The sequence below is a fragment of the Neopsephotus bourkii genome, unplaced genomic scaffold (assembly GCF_033783945.1).
Source record: "Neopsephotus bourkii isolate Nb327-2 ecotype Australia unplaced genomic scaffold, CSIRO-AGI_Nbou_v1 NB_1615, whole genome shotgun sequence".
Classification (NCBI taxonomy): domain Eukaryota; kingdom Metazoa; phylum Chordata; class Aves; order Psittaciformes; family Psittacidae; genus Neopsephotus; species Neopsephotus bourkii.
The window spans coordinates 4,915,654-4,930,298 of record NW_026902090.1 but is presented as its reverse complement, the minus strand read 5'-3'; the positions used below and the strand labels follow the sequence as shown (position 1 = coordinate 4,930,298).

Here is a 14,645-nt window from a genome sequence, read left to right as displayed (position 1 = left end):
CATGCTGACAACATCAAGAAGTTACGGTACACACTTTAAACTCCACAGAATTATAGATTTACACATTTATCTGCTAACAACCATTACATGTTAGTTCTTTAATAGGAAAAATTAAAAAGATTGGTAGGGTTGCATTCCAAGTAGCATCTGTTTTACCTGTTAAGTCACACAGTTTGCTGTTACAGTAAGTTATTACGCTATGCCCTGAATGTGGCACATAGCAACATCGTTTTATTACACAATATTAGTGGAGAAGAATGTATAGTAAGTGTTATTGTTTAATAAAATATATATATATATGAGAAAATCAACCCTGAATTAATAATTCCCTCTGCAACAGTAGTATTGGAAGATGTAAAAAGCGAAAATAAATGAGTCTGCACATTAGGAGAACAGAATTAAAACTAAAAAAGCCAAGACCAAACATCTCAGTAAACTTTTGCTCAGCTGGGCACAGACCTGAGCTACTTGATCTAACTTTGATAGCAACTTTGAGGAGGAAGTTGGACTAAGATGACCTTCATGGGCTCTTCCAGCCTAAGTTATTCTATGATTCTGACAAAAGAAGTCATTATGTTAGTGTGGCTTTGTCAACCCCATTTCTGTGTGAACCTTCCATTGCTTTAATGTTAGCACCAACCAAAGCGAAGAAAAAAACCAAACCCCAAACCAACATTTAACAAAAAAAATCTGTTGTCTCAAGGAACGATTAGTTCAAAGTAGTTGTGAATGGTACATACTAATAACTAATAATTATACAGTAAAAATTAACTCATTCAATCTCAACACTTAAGAACACACTACTGACCTTCCAACCCTTGCTGCTTGCGTTCAATTGTTTTCTTGTACTCTTCCAGTTCCTTTTCTGTGAGATGGCTGAATGGGTTGGGTGGTGCTGGTGGTGCATGCTCATCATCTTCAAATTGCATTGGCTGGGAAAGAGAAAATCATGACAGTTGAAAAAAAAGCAGCAAATGACCAAGCAGGATGTATGTGGTTAATGTCTCTTTTTTTTTTTTTGCCCAAATACAGAAGAAAACCATAAGACGTATCCAGACAAAAATTAACCACTTAATAGGCATTCACATAGTAATGAATATTAAGTACCGAGCTTTAAATCACCATCCTTTTGCAGCAGAACAATCATATTTGAGGGTTGGGGATTGTGTGTGTCAAGGGAGACAGATTTAAAGTAGAGATCTGCCTCAACAGCTTACACCTCAGGGAATAACAAACCCTTCAGACAAGTAAAACTCCTTTAGCAAGAGGGATTAAAAAATAAGGTTTCTCATGTTTTTCTGCAAATGCCCCAAATTCTAGGATTTTTCTTTGTAGGAAAGTAACTATGCTCATTCACCAGTTTCGGAACCTAACTGGAAGAGCTCTTCCAAGAGGAAGAAAGAATACTCATTCACAAAATATTTTCTTGCCTGAAATAAATAAGCAAACTCAAGGGTTATCACAAAAGAATACTGGAAACCAAAATGAGGAAACAGATGTACTATTTCATGGATAGTTGGAAACCTTGTAGATCTATAGAATTCCAATTACAATTCATCACAGTTTGTTAGATAGCCTTATTAAGGATGTCTGTACTGTTTGGAAGCGAGTCTATTCTATTCAAGAAGAGATTAGTGTGGACAGGTCTCCCAAAGAGAAGAACATTTCTAATGAAAGCTGCCTTCTACGTGGTCCCATCCCACCTTTTAAATTTAGTTTTTCTGAGTATTATTTCCTTTAGCAGAATTTGCACAGACTGATGAAAAGATGATTTTTGGCACCCTGCATTGCAAAGTTCATCCTTAGCTTAAATGGTCTTAGGCAGGGGTCCTACTTCGTTAATATTAACAATAGGCAAACTTACCATGCATATCTCCATTTGAAACTAACAGTTCAAGCCTTTGAAATGAAACATGAATAAAGTGTATTACACATCCAGAATCTGGCACTAAAATAATCAGTTCTAACAAAGCATTTGGAAAGAAAATGGCCCCAACTGATGTTTGAAAGACAAGCAGCTAAATAACCCAAATATTTGTCAATCAATGAATTATGTCTTGCTCACCGGACTTGGCTTTTTATCTACAACAATCCCAGCGAGCAGCTGAGACTGTGGTCCTGCTGTCTTTAGGTCGTATCGGTTTTGTTCCCGTATCTATATAGAGAAAATAAACTGGATTAGAAACAGATATTTATCTTTATCAAATCCCATGCCCATCATCTTCACAAAGTCAGTAACACAGGCTGCAGTGAAAGGCTGGAGGATCAATCTGTATGCTGCTGCACCTAAAAGTCTGGAACTCTTCTTCCACCTCTGGATACACTGCATTATGTTGTTTTGTCCTTTGAGTACTCCCAGATATCCACCCTTGTCCCAGCTCCTGCACTTCATGGAAGCCTGTATTTAGAAATGAGCTCCAAGAAACAGTGTATCTCTGAACCTGTCCTCTCCATCCCATAAAAGACCCATGTTAAGCTACTAGAGAGACCTCTGCAGTCACAAAGGTTTGTAAAGTTTTCCTTTTGCAACCAGCTCACTGTTTTCCCAAACCAACAGTCCACACTTCACATTGTCAGTGTTTAAGAGACTGACAGATCAGATGTAAGCACAAGTACAGACTGTATTAAAATAACATCTATAGCAGAAAAATAGGAATAAACTATCTAATGAGACAGTGACATGCATAAATCTAAAAATCATTTTCTGGGGCTTGTACTATTAATCTCCAGATGATTAGTGTGTGCCTTTCCACTTCTAAGGAAGGGAGTTTCTCCTTCTAGGTCCAGTTCAGTCCCCACGGACACTGATATGGTGCTTTCCACGAAAGAAAAGAACATGTAATCAAATGGAAAGTGTCCTGAGTATCTGTTAATATAGTTATGTCTAGGGTGGAGTATTTGGCCATTCTGACAGTCAGTGTCTTATGTGCTGGAAGGGAAAAGCAGTGAGATATTTGTGTTTAGAGAGAGGTCCAACAAAGATCTCCCATTTTGTCTTTTTACTGCTATTATGAAGCAGACTGGACCATAGAAGCTCCACCTTAATAATTGCTAGGCAAATTAATACAGAACAGAGTGACATTACAGTCTGAGATTGAATCGTGCTCTAGATGACACATAGCAATTTGGTTCATGCTGACACCTAATTAATCACTAAATATATTGCTAAATAGCAGGCCTTACCATTCCCAATCTATCATTTCCAGAGTTAATACTTATCATTTATCAAACTATTTCATTCAAAGCTTACATATATATATAGCATATGTATTTATGGATTTCGTGTATATCAGATATTTAAATAAACGCATGTTAGTGCCAAAATAAAGGTAAGAAACTTCTTAGCAAAATCAGAACGTTTGAACATGTTATTTTACTGCTGTGCTGGATCATTACTTGAACGTATAATTTTATTTGGGAATAACTTTCATATCATCACACTTTTACCTTATTTCTCTTTTCCAGCACTTCACTTGGGTTTGTGTTTAGAGGAACAAATTGGTTTGGATCTTCAATTTTGATTGGAGTTCCTCCACTAGTCTTGGAGGAGTCATCAGCTTTCATCCACTTAAAGAAAGAACAACCAAAAAAAGCTAAACACACCAGCATGAAGGGGAGGAACGATTTTCAGCATTGTCCTAGAGTTAAAAAGGAGATACAGAGAAAGGACTTTCTGACTTTATTCTCAATTCCACATGCCAACCAACTCCTTGCAGGTCTGTGTGTTTGCCAAGAGGATTTAAATTGCCTTGAACATGTACCATCAAGACTGCTTTTCGTAAACCGTGAAATGCATTCCTTAAGAATGCAGGGGTTTAAATCAGTTGCTAAGGGCATTTGTCCCAAACTTCAGTTTAAAAGCTCGCTAGCCTGCCAGCAGGAGGAGCTGATGCTTTTACAGTTGCACTATGCAACTGGGAGCAACCTGACAACAAACATGCTTCGTAGTCCCAAAAGAGTGACCTCTCTCCATGCTGCAAATACAGTGAAAGCATCTTGGTGAGCCAAAGGAGGAGGAAAAATCTTGATCATCATTAAAAGTAGCAGCATGAACAGACTCTTCGAAGTCTGTTTTCAGTAGGCTCACAAACAGGAAAGGGGCAATTAGAGATGAATTAGAGCTTGTATCTCACATCTGTAGAGAACAGAACAACCCATGGGTGATTTAAAACCTTCCTATGTTTGGTGGATAATTAATAGCACAGAAAAATATGGTAGAAAAACTGTTTTCTATTTCTGGAATCAGAAGAGTTAGCAACAAGAAGGAAATCATTATTAGCTTTTATCATAAACTGTTACTATTCCAAACAGTTAAACCCCCCTGCCCCAAACAGAGGGGGCCTTTAGTACTAATGTCATTCAGTTTCCCCAAAGCCTATTTTTATTTGCTAATCCTGTTAAAGGTTTCTTCATATGAACCATGTGTAATTTACTTTCAAGTACTGCAAAAACTATGCGACCCCCTAAAAAAATCTACTTACCGTGATCTTAGTCCTGGGACTGGTTTCCCCATTCCAGGACTCCTCAGGCACATTAACTTTCAAGTATGTGTTTGGAGAGTTCAGCCATCTTGTCTTTTCTCTTTGTTGCCTCTGTGCTAGGAATTTCAGGGGGGAAAGCGGGACTGTATCATCTTCAAAGGAAAAGGCAGTCACAGTGGCTGGGATCTCCACATCACTCTTGTGTCTGGGTTTTTCCCTGACTAAAGGTTGCCTATAGGCATAGCCAGTTCTGTATCCCTATGGAGGAGGAAGAAAAAAGGAAAAAATGTTAAAAAAATAATAAAATAAAATAAAAAAAAATCAGAAAAAGGTACCCAAAGAAGTCATGGAAGCTTTGTGTGCTGCTCTACATGCATTAGAGGTCCACTGAGCTCTTCAGAGATTGGGCTAGTGGTGCTGCCCATCTTCATTCATAGCATTAGCATTCAAGAGACCCATTTAAAATACAGTACAGCAGCAGCTGGACAGGACCCAACTCACACTTAACCTTCCTCCTACCTTTGTGAATGCATGACCACTAAATGACTCCCTGCTCAGGTTGTGACCTAGGTAGCATTCATGAGGACACTTATCTGTCTTGAAAAATGGCACATCCTCATTCATGACACTCTCCCATACCCCTCACTTTTATTTGTATCGAAGGCTGTTCCAGAATTCAAAGTGCAGTGAAATGGATATTTCAAACAAATAATAAGTTTTCCTCTTATTCCCTAATATTAGAGTGAATAAAAAATATAAATGGAATATGTTCAGTCTATTTACTAGGTAGCCATTAAAACATATATTTACTGTTAAGCTACTATAAAGAGCAAATGTGTTTGTGAGATGGGTTGGACAAAATTTAAGTTCAAAACATCATAAATTCTTATCAAGACATAATACTACTGTCAGATACAGTGACACTGTAAGACCTAAACCAAGAAGAGATTTCATATACAATAACAGTTACTCCATCTTCATTTTCAAACTCACAATGAAACCAGAAACAACAGTTTGCTTTACAGAAGCTAATCCTACACTCAGAGCTTACAGAGGCTATAAGGACAATGCCATCAACATGTTCTCACCAGGTTGTCCAGCATCCGCATGAGTGCTTCAAATTCTTGCTCCCCAACTTTCCATTTCTGTTGTGAAGCCATATTAACCCCACCACCTCCAGCTGCTGCCACACCATGTGTGAAAGGCTTGAACTTCTGCAGATCCAGTAGTAGGAGATTGTCTATCCCACCTGCTCCAGCTAATGCATGAACCTAGAGACATGAATAAGTATATTCATTTGTGGAAAAGCTTTTGGATTCTCTGCTTTTCTGAGTTCACAGAAGAAACACAAACATATGTTGCAGTTGTTTCTCAAGCTAGTTTTCTACTGTGCAAAAATGCATTAAAACATATAGCAAGTGATTCTTGTGGAAAGGATGATAATATCTGCTAAAAACTGCACTTTAAGAGGAGTGGACTCAGACACCAGCTTCCAGAGTACCTTAAAAAGGTCCTTCCTTACATCACAAGACTAAAACCTGTTCATTTTTATATCTACTTCAACACGTATGAGTGATCAAACGCAACATAAATGGCAGGAAAAGGAAGGACAGGAAAGGAGTGGGAGGCTGCCATTTGCACCTCCAATAGCCTACTTGGGAGGACAGGGTCACTGGATAACAAGTAAGAGCAAAGGGATGACGTTTCTGGGGGTGTGTTCAAGACTTATAGAAGGTGAGGACCTTTTCAGTGGTCTCTCTCTCTGGGTTATAGATAATATCTAGATATTTAACTAGGTAGCTGACAAAACAGAAATAATTGGCTTTGGGACACACATTCTTTTCAAATAGCCTATCCTCTACCATTGCTCCAAAGACCTTCTGTTTATTTGGTTTTACATATATTTGTGATCATAGTGAGAAGCTTCTTTTCTTGTCACAACATTCAGCTTTGATAAACAAGCTGGATGTCAAGAGATCTTAACTCATGCTTCCCACATGCAGTGAGCACCACTGAATCTATTATCCAACAGACTTGCTGCATGAAGCTCACTCTCCACAGCATGGAACAAAGCCTGTATCCTTAAGAGTGTCACTTAAAGTGACACTCTTTCTAGGAAGACCACCTTTGTGCTCTTCCTTCTCTCTTTTCCCGATTGTTCCAATTTCTCTGACTTGTTATGTGATTACTGGTTTCCACAATCACAAATATTCTGTAATATTAGAGATCTTCCCATCTGGATGCAATTTATAACTCAACAGCAGAAATTATTGAAACAAGAGACAGATAAATTCTCTCTCACCTGTGTTTCACAGGCCAGTTGCACATTGAAAATATAGTGGAATGCTTCTTCCAGTGTCTCTCCTAGTGCTACCACACCATGGTTTCTCAACACTAATACCTAGTAAATGAAGACACTAATGTTAAATGGTAGAAACTGTCACAGTACATGAAAATGGTTTATGAAGAGCGTGAATGAGGTTGAATACCTTGCAACTGGGTCCAAGAACTTTCTGAAGCTGAATTCGCTCTTCTTGTTCATCAAGAGATCCCTGGTAGTTGTAATAAGCGACATCTCCCAGAATCAGAGCCTCCTGTGATATGGGAAGGATGCCACACTTCATAGATGAAACCTGTTTCAAGAAAATTAATTACTTACTGATAATTAGCAAAATATGCAATCCTTAAGCCCCACATCTCAACCACCCAAGCCTTAGCAGGATGTATTGCTAGAGGACATACAAACTCTTTATAGTTTAAGCTTAGAAACAATACTTTTTTTTTTGCCCCCCCCCCATCCAATTTGCAATAGGGTGACAGAGCTGCTGCTACCCAACCTAGGGACAGTCATTACAAGAAAAGACAAATTATCCCAGCTAAGTTAATTTCTGGGATTTGTATCCATGTTTAATTCACAGTATAAGCCTACTTAATGTTTCTTCCTTCTTTCCCATATTTATAACTTCAGAAAGCTAGTATAAAAGAAGTTATTCCTTTTTTTGTCCGCAGTCAAGGAACGCATGTTTATGCATTTAAATATAAAATAATATGAATTTATCTATTTATCTCAAATCAATTCTTTCAAGTCTCCTTACAATTTTATCATTGTTATACAGACTGTTTTAAGCTTGTATGTTAACTATGACTTTTTAACAGTGAGGTAATCCAAACTGAACATAACTACTAATTAAACCACTTAAAAATGAAGTTGCAGAATGGAAATGATGCAGAAAAGCAGAGAATCCAAAAGCTTTTCTACAAATGATGATGCATACAGCACATTATATGGTCTAAGATGCTATAAATGAATCCCGTGTAAACTATGTACTTTACAGTGCCTAGCCCAAGTACACTTGTACCTGAGGACAAATTTCACTGTGCTGGCCTAGCCCTCTTTCTCTGCTTATTTGATAACCTCACACCTTTCTTTACCAGTGGAGAATCAATACTAGAACAAAACCAAAACTGCCATGAGCAGTGATTCAGATTCAGAAGTGCGCTCTAAGTTATGAGGTAAACCTGTTTTCTTTTACTTTTTATGCGAGAAAGAAGACTTACAGCTGCTGTTGCAGGGGTATGTATGTGTATTACACATCTGACATCAGGGCGTGTGGAGTAGATGGCCACATGTGGACTGAATCCTGCATTGTCAATACTTAGATTCGTACTTCCCTGGTCAACTACATCTCCCAGGATGTTTACTTTAACCTGGAAAAGTCAAACAAAGGAACAGTACTTAAAACAGTCTGCAAAAACTGACAACTTTCTCGCTTGGTACCAAATTTCCCCCATGTATTTATGGGTCAGAGCATTAAAAAAATAGGAGAAACCATGAACCTGAATGTCAATAAACCATCCTGCTGTCCAAATCCTTGATAGCTGTTGGAAGTCCAGCCATGGAAGACACGACACTGCTACAACATATATTACTCTTTGGTCTAACTGACCTTTCCTTGTTTCTGACTTTCAAAACTGAATTTCATTAACATTTCCTACATTTTAAAGATGAAGACAGTTCAGACTCTGAAAAATTTCCAATAAGAAAATTAAATGCATTGGGAATTTTTAATTTCATGGGAACATTAAAATAATAATTTCAGGATCCACAAAAAACAACAGCAGGGTTATACCAGGTCTTGTTCTCTTGTTTGTATTTTGGTTCTGTGTTTGCTGGTGTAATGCTATCAGTCTCACTCTGCTACCCCTTTCAAGGAGGTAATTTCTTTACAGATACATACTGACACAGAGAACATATGGCAGGTTCTGCACCAAAAGATGCATGATTTAGCAGCTACCACTGCCTAAATGCCAGTCTGTAACTTCACCCAGCTCCTTTGTTTGGCCTGGAGAAGATTATTCAACCTTATTTCCCCATGTATAAAGATAAGAGCTGACTCTACCAACGCTACTCCTACAGAGCCATTTCATATGTATTACCATATTGTCAGGTTATAAAAAAATTGTTGTTGCACTGAGGCTATTTGATGAGCTTCATCAGATGGGAAAACAAAACATTGCTGCTCCACATTGAAGCTGAAGACAAAGCAACAGAAAGTGAAGCTAAACCCAAAAAGAAATGCTGAAGACAAAGGATGCTAGGATCTAAATAGTTCATCAGCTTTTCATCTGGTGGGTAAACATTAAAACCCAAATAACAGCATGATTATAGTTTGGAAGACCATTTCAGCAGCCACAAAAGTTTTTTAGGTAACAGGTTAAGCCTTGCTGGTTATTACAGCAGGTGAATCACATACCAAATTAGAAGCTGAAGCTTCAGAAAAGGACAGACCTCTTGGAATGATTAGAATATGGTCGTGTTCTTTGCTCACTCTTACCTGCAAAGGAGGAAGAAAATGGATTAATGATCTATTTTTGAATATAGATTATTCAGGGGGGAAATTCAATTGAATGAGTAGGTGAGATTCCAGGTTTTGGTCTCTAAAATACTTACTGTGATATAGGCATTTGGCAAGTGGGCCCACCCAAACAAGTCCGCCAATCTGTATAAACTGGCTAACTTGCAGCGAGTAAGTTTTTCTCCCTTAACAAACGAGGAGGTGTCTACCCCAGGTAGATCATTGATGGGTGTAATCATCCCATGGCCTGAAAAACAGATTAAAAACCAAAGAGACAATGACCAGTTGGACAATTAAATAACTCCTAGTTACGCCATGACTTTCCAGAAGGCACATATTTTGATTGGTAGCACAGCAGTACCACCAATCCATATACTGGAACTGCATCGCTGGGATTTCTAAGATCTCTATCAAAACCTCTGTTATTTTAAGACAGCAGGAACCATACCCCGAATTTCAGTTTTCATCTCTTTTTCAAAGATGAAAATGTGAAATAAAGGTTTCCTTTGAAATACCACTCAGATTTGAAGCTTTCTGCTAATTCAACATCCTATTTAGGACTTCAACTGTACTATAAGACGTTTATCACTAATGAAGTATTTTTACAGATTACTTTGTAAATGACAGGAGAACACACTCCTGCTAGACTTCTGACACCAGTAAAACTAATTTGAAAAGATGTTTCAGTCTTAGCACTTAAATTTAGTCCTAATGAAGAAATGAGAGTTCTCAAACACTGAGACAGATCACTTCTTAACAGTGAAATTATAGAGATTAATCTGTTTCTTTGAACTGTGATGACACAAACATACCTCTTTCTCCTTTGTGAATGTATGATATCACTTTGAGAGCTCCAACCTTTCCTTACAGGGAAAGTTACGACCAGAAGAGGTAAAAGTCATTTTGGTTTTCAACAAAAAAGAGTATGCACTTTGAGATTAGGCTCCCTGTCTGAGTCCCTGGGCAAACACAGCAGACGCAACAGTTGGACCCACAGTCTCACTAACCAAACAGAGACATGGGGAAGAGATTATTTGGATTCTCTGTTGTTCTCTTCTACTTGTTTTGTTAAATGAACTCTGAAGTGTCATTTTGGGAGCAGTTCTCAAAAGATTCTGAATGCTGACAGCTGCCGCTGTACTTTAGGCTTGTAAGCTCCCATATGATGTCCACCCACAGAATTTAAATTGACTTTAATGTTTCAGCTCTTCATGACTTGGAAAGCAGAACTTGGGTGTTTACTGCAAGATCCTAGCGACATCTTTGTAAGTAGAGTGCATACTACAAGCTGTTTTTAACTGTGGGAGCTGTTTATGTAATGATTCACTTTGACAGTCTATTCTCCCCCCTCTTTTTCTTAAATAACAATTTATATGCAAGAGTAGGAAAATAAACAATCTTAATAGGTATGTATTTCACATCTCAGTTTATGCTCGTGTTAAACAGCTAATAGTAACAGGGCACAGTGTTTTGTTCCCTACTTCAGTTTAACTTTTATTAGCAAATTCTAGAATAACTGAGTGTGAGGATGCCAAACATCTTGGATATCACCACACAAATCAAGGAATTTGAGAGAAAGAAGCCTGAAAAGCGAAGTTAAGGCCACCATCTGTACTACTTCACAGCTGAAGCAAGCTTTGACAGAACTTTCATTCAAAGAAAGAGGAAAACCCAGCATTACTAAATCCTGCTGATAATAAAAAAAAGGAAGAGCAAAAGTGCAATTACACGTATAATTCACTTACTGAGTGAAGATGAGGAAAAACCTGAAAAAGAGCTTGCTGTAATGTAGTCAGCAATCTGCTGTAACGCAAGCAGTCCAGTGGGGTTATTGCCCTTCTTCATCTGTTCTTGAATAAGGCATTCCAGATCTTCTCTAAAAGCCTGTAGAAACATTTGAGAATCATCAAGGCAACCTGGCTTTGATAGATGTAAATTATAGGTGGGGCTGGTAGCTTTGCCTGTTATTAATGTTACATGAAACTTCCCTCTAGACCTTGTTTTTATCTGCTTATAAGTTTGCCAAACTTTAACCATCCGACCTAAACTTTGTATGTTAAGTACTGGCAATTTTGGGGGAGGGAGGAAGGAGTTTGGTCACAGAGGGCTAACAAGATAAAATGTATTTTTGTAAATAACAACAAAAATAATTTTTATCAATAATTAAAGAGTTTCTCATATTTTGGAAGAGGTACTTGACATTCAGTCAGCTTTTAGTGCTGGATGCTCTTTTAATTCAGTAATCCTTCTGAAAATCCATCCAAATTGTGATAAAGTTATAAACAACTGGAAAACTGGAGCTCATTCATGCTCAAGTAGTATCACAGACATGTAAAAAACTAGAAGGGAAGTTGGGATGTCACCTCCTCCCTATTTCTCTCCTTCTCCCAGAGGGAAAACACCTTCCCTCCTGTATAAAATGTCTGCAAGTCCAAGGGATAAACTCTTGCAGAATACATCATGAGAAAGGTTTTTCACAGTGTCAGATTTAATCCACTATGCACTGTGGACAAAGCCTGCTCCTTCCAGACAGATTAACCACTATCCACAACAAACACCTGTCCTAGGACTGCTCCAGTCCTGACATTTTTAGACTAAGTAAATTCAGTTCCTTCAGAATTTCCTTATGGATTATATTTTCTAACCCTCTCATGATTTCCTGGCAGCAGCTTCCAGCCTTTGTCTGAATCAGCAGTATGCAAATCTGCACACAACACGAGCTGAGGTGTATTGCGAATGCTCTTGCTGGTTCATTACAGAAAGACATTTGGTGCCTTTAACCACACAGTTGACTCCTATTATAACTCCAGGCTATTCCCTGTATGTAATTGTTCCTTTCAGTTTGCCTTCCTTATCACAGTACAAGCTTTCAATTAAAGAAAATAGTTCTACATGGTAAATGTAATTCTTCACTGACTTTTAATTCAGTGCTCCAAAACACTCACTTTGTTGGGTAAGATCCACCCATCTCATGATATAGTCAGTTCATCAACAGGTTTTGAGAGAGTGCTACCCCAATAAAACATCTTCAAGACTCTGCTTGATATAGCCTCCCAGTTGGACAGCTCAGCATCCATAACTAAACTTTAATACCCAAGCTTTCATACAGCTATGCTCTTCCTTGGAGTAATCTTGTTGGGATCATGTGTGCCTGAGACTCACCAGATTTCCACAAGTAAAGCCTCTAAAATTCATGTGTACTGACTATGCAGTGATCCGTTACGTAGACCAGACTATGCATGCAACATCCTCCACACAACTAAACAACCTCTTGCTGGCCTGAACAAACATGGGCAAATACAGTTTTTTCTCTTTAGCAGCTGCTGTAGGTAAGATCTATGCAGCAGGTGAAAGGAGCAGATGGGGAAAAAGGAAAGAACACAGCAGGAATCAAGTGAGGAAAGGAACCTAGCTGGGACGAGGAGAAAGGAAGTGGAGGTATGTGAAGTGCATCAGCACTAGAAGCGCATAAGGGAAACTGATGGGAGGTAATTGCCAGAAAGGCAAATAAGGATTTGTGGAAAACAACAAGTGGTTGGAGAAAACATCCCGACTTTCATCCTTCAGCAGGTGACTGTGAAACCCAGTCCCTTCAAACAGCTCCAAGGATGCCCATTATCATCATGACTCCATGTGTTCCAACGGCAGTGTGGGTGCCACCCTCACTTGACAAATCAACAAGCACCGTGCCCAGCCCGGAACTCGAAAGTGGCCGCAAGAAGTCACCACATGCAGAGCATATTTCTTTGCCCCTCTTGCACACAGATGATAATCACACAGGTACTAATTGCACACAGTAATAGACAGGTACTAATCTTTTAAGCATAGCACAGTTGTCTTGTCCCCATGCCTCATCTGGCACACAGTGGCTAGTTCTCACTAGGGAAGAAATCTAGTGTATTTTTCTCTTCTCGTGGCTCAGTGTGTGGCCCTGTGCCTTGTTTGCATGCTACACATACTCGGTTGAGATGACAATTATTGCTTATCGCAGAAGATTTTTCTCTGGGCAGATAATTACTGTAAATCCAAGTGCTTCACAAGCATTAATTTACTAATCCCTGAAACGTGTCTTTAAGGAACAGCAGGGCTCAGTCATCACTTCCACAGAACAGCAGCAAGGAGTTTGAGTTCAGATGATTCCACCAGTCTGGGACATTCATTCTGAGAGGACCAGAGAGGCCTGTTTGCAGAGCACTGTAGCTTCCTACATACTCAAAGCACAACTCTTGGTGCAAGTTCAAATGCAGCACTGCGTGTTCAATGTGCTGCTATACCCCAGGGTAACAAGGTGGATACACAGAGAATCACAATCTGCAAGAACAGGAAACCGATGATTCAGAATCACCCATGGCAGCCCAGTCTAAATCCTTGTGGCTGGCTGGTATCTGAATCTGAGCATCTCTCATTACAACCAAAGTAGGTTTGAATGAAATTCAGATGTGTGTGATTTAGACAACCCCCTGTAGAAGACACAAGGATTTTTCACTTAACTAGAAGAAAGCATTTTGGTGGTCAAACAGCTCACAGTGGATAGAAAAAGGAGTCACAGTCCAACCTTTATGATCTACCAACCTGCCTGAAAGTGCAGAAACCTCGATAAAATAACAGAGGTTACATCCTTGGCCCTTTGCATATGATATCCCTCACATTACAGAAGGTTCCCCCTACTCCTCTACACATAAACCACACTTCCAAGCACCCACTATCCCAACACCAGCTCGCTTTTCTGATAATGGTTCACCACGAAGCCATGGTTTTATGGCACTTTCTCCTTCTGTTCCTGTGATCTGTTAAGACTGCAGAAAGGAAAACTGGCCAATATATTTCAGCAGCACGCTACACTAACACTCATTTTCAAGTTCTGTCATTCCAAGATATTCAATTACTTCTCAGATATTCCTGAAAGAGGCCCCCTGCAAGACAGCTCCGCCATTTCACACTCTGAACAGCTCAAATGCTCTTTCACTCTTGTTTATAATATGTACACAAGGAAACTGCACATCTGTAGTCTCTGGGGGGCCATATGGAAGACAGAATACATGAAATTCATGGAAGTATTTGCTTGGGAGGAGGTGGAGAAAAACAGTTATCTGCATTACATTAAATCACTTTCACTTCAATTCAACAAGGACTATAAAAAGGATCTGCAAAAGCATTCACAGTAAATTCTTATTAGTCATCTTCAGATTTTACTGTTTTTAAATCTGTATGAGTAATATGGCTTCCATAGCAGGAAAAAATGGTAGTGTAGTGTATTTCAGGCAATTTTTGTCAGAAAGATTTGTATTTCTTGTTGTATTTCACTCTA

At 38.8% G+C, this 14,645-nt stretch overlaps 1 protein-coding gene across 7 annotated transcripts in view; it reads right to left on the bottom strand.

The window, feature by feature from the left end:
- Nucleotides 1–14,645, bottom strand: part of ADD3 (adducin 3) — a 101,769-nt gene that overhangs the window by 3,259 nt on the left and 83,865 nt on the right. For all 7 annotated transcript variants that reach the window (XM_061372651.1, XM_061372656.1, XM_061372654.1 and 4 more), the window contains 11 exons: nt 11,083–11,221; nt 9,433–9,584; nt 9,236–9,316; nt 8,040–8,189; nt 6,971–7,114; nt 6,784–6,882; nt 5,570–5,752; nt 4,482–4,739; nt 3,448–3,567; nt 2,066–2,155; nt 809–932 (listed from right to left, as the gene is read on the bottom strand). In XM_061372651.1, the coding sequence (XP_061228635.1) occupies nt 809–932; nt 2,066–2,155; nt 3,448–3,567; nt 4,482–4,739; nt 5,570–5,752; nt 6,784–6,882; nt 6,971–7,114; nt 8,040–8,189; nt 9,236–9,316; nt 9,433–9,584; nt 11,083–11,221 (1,540 nt within the window). The remainder of the gene's footprint in view (nt 1–808; nt 933–2,065; nt 2,156–3,447; nt 3,568–4,481; nt 4,740–5,569; nt 5,753–6,783; nt 6,883–6,970; nt 7,115–8,039; nt 8,190–9,235; nt 9,317–9,432; nt 9,585–11,082; nt 11,222–14,645) is intronic.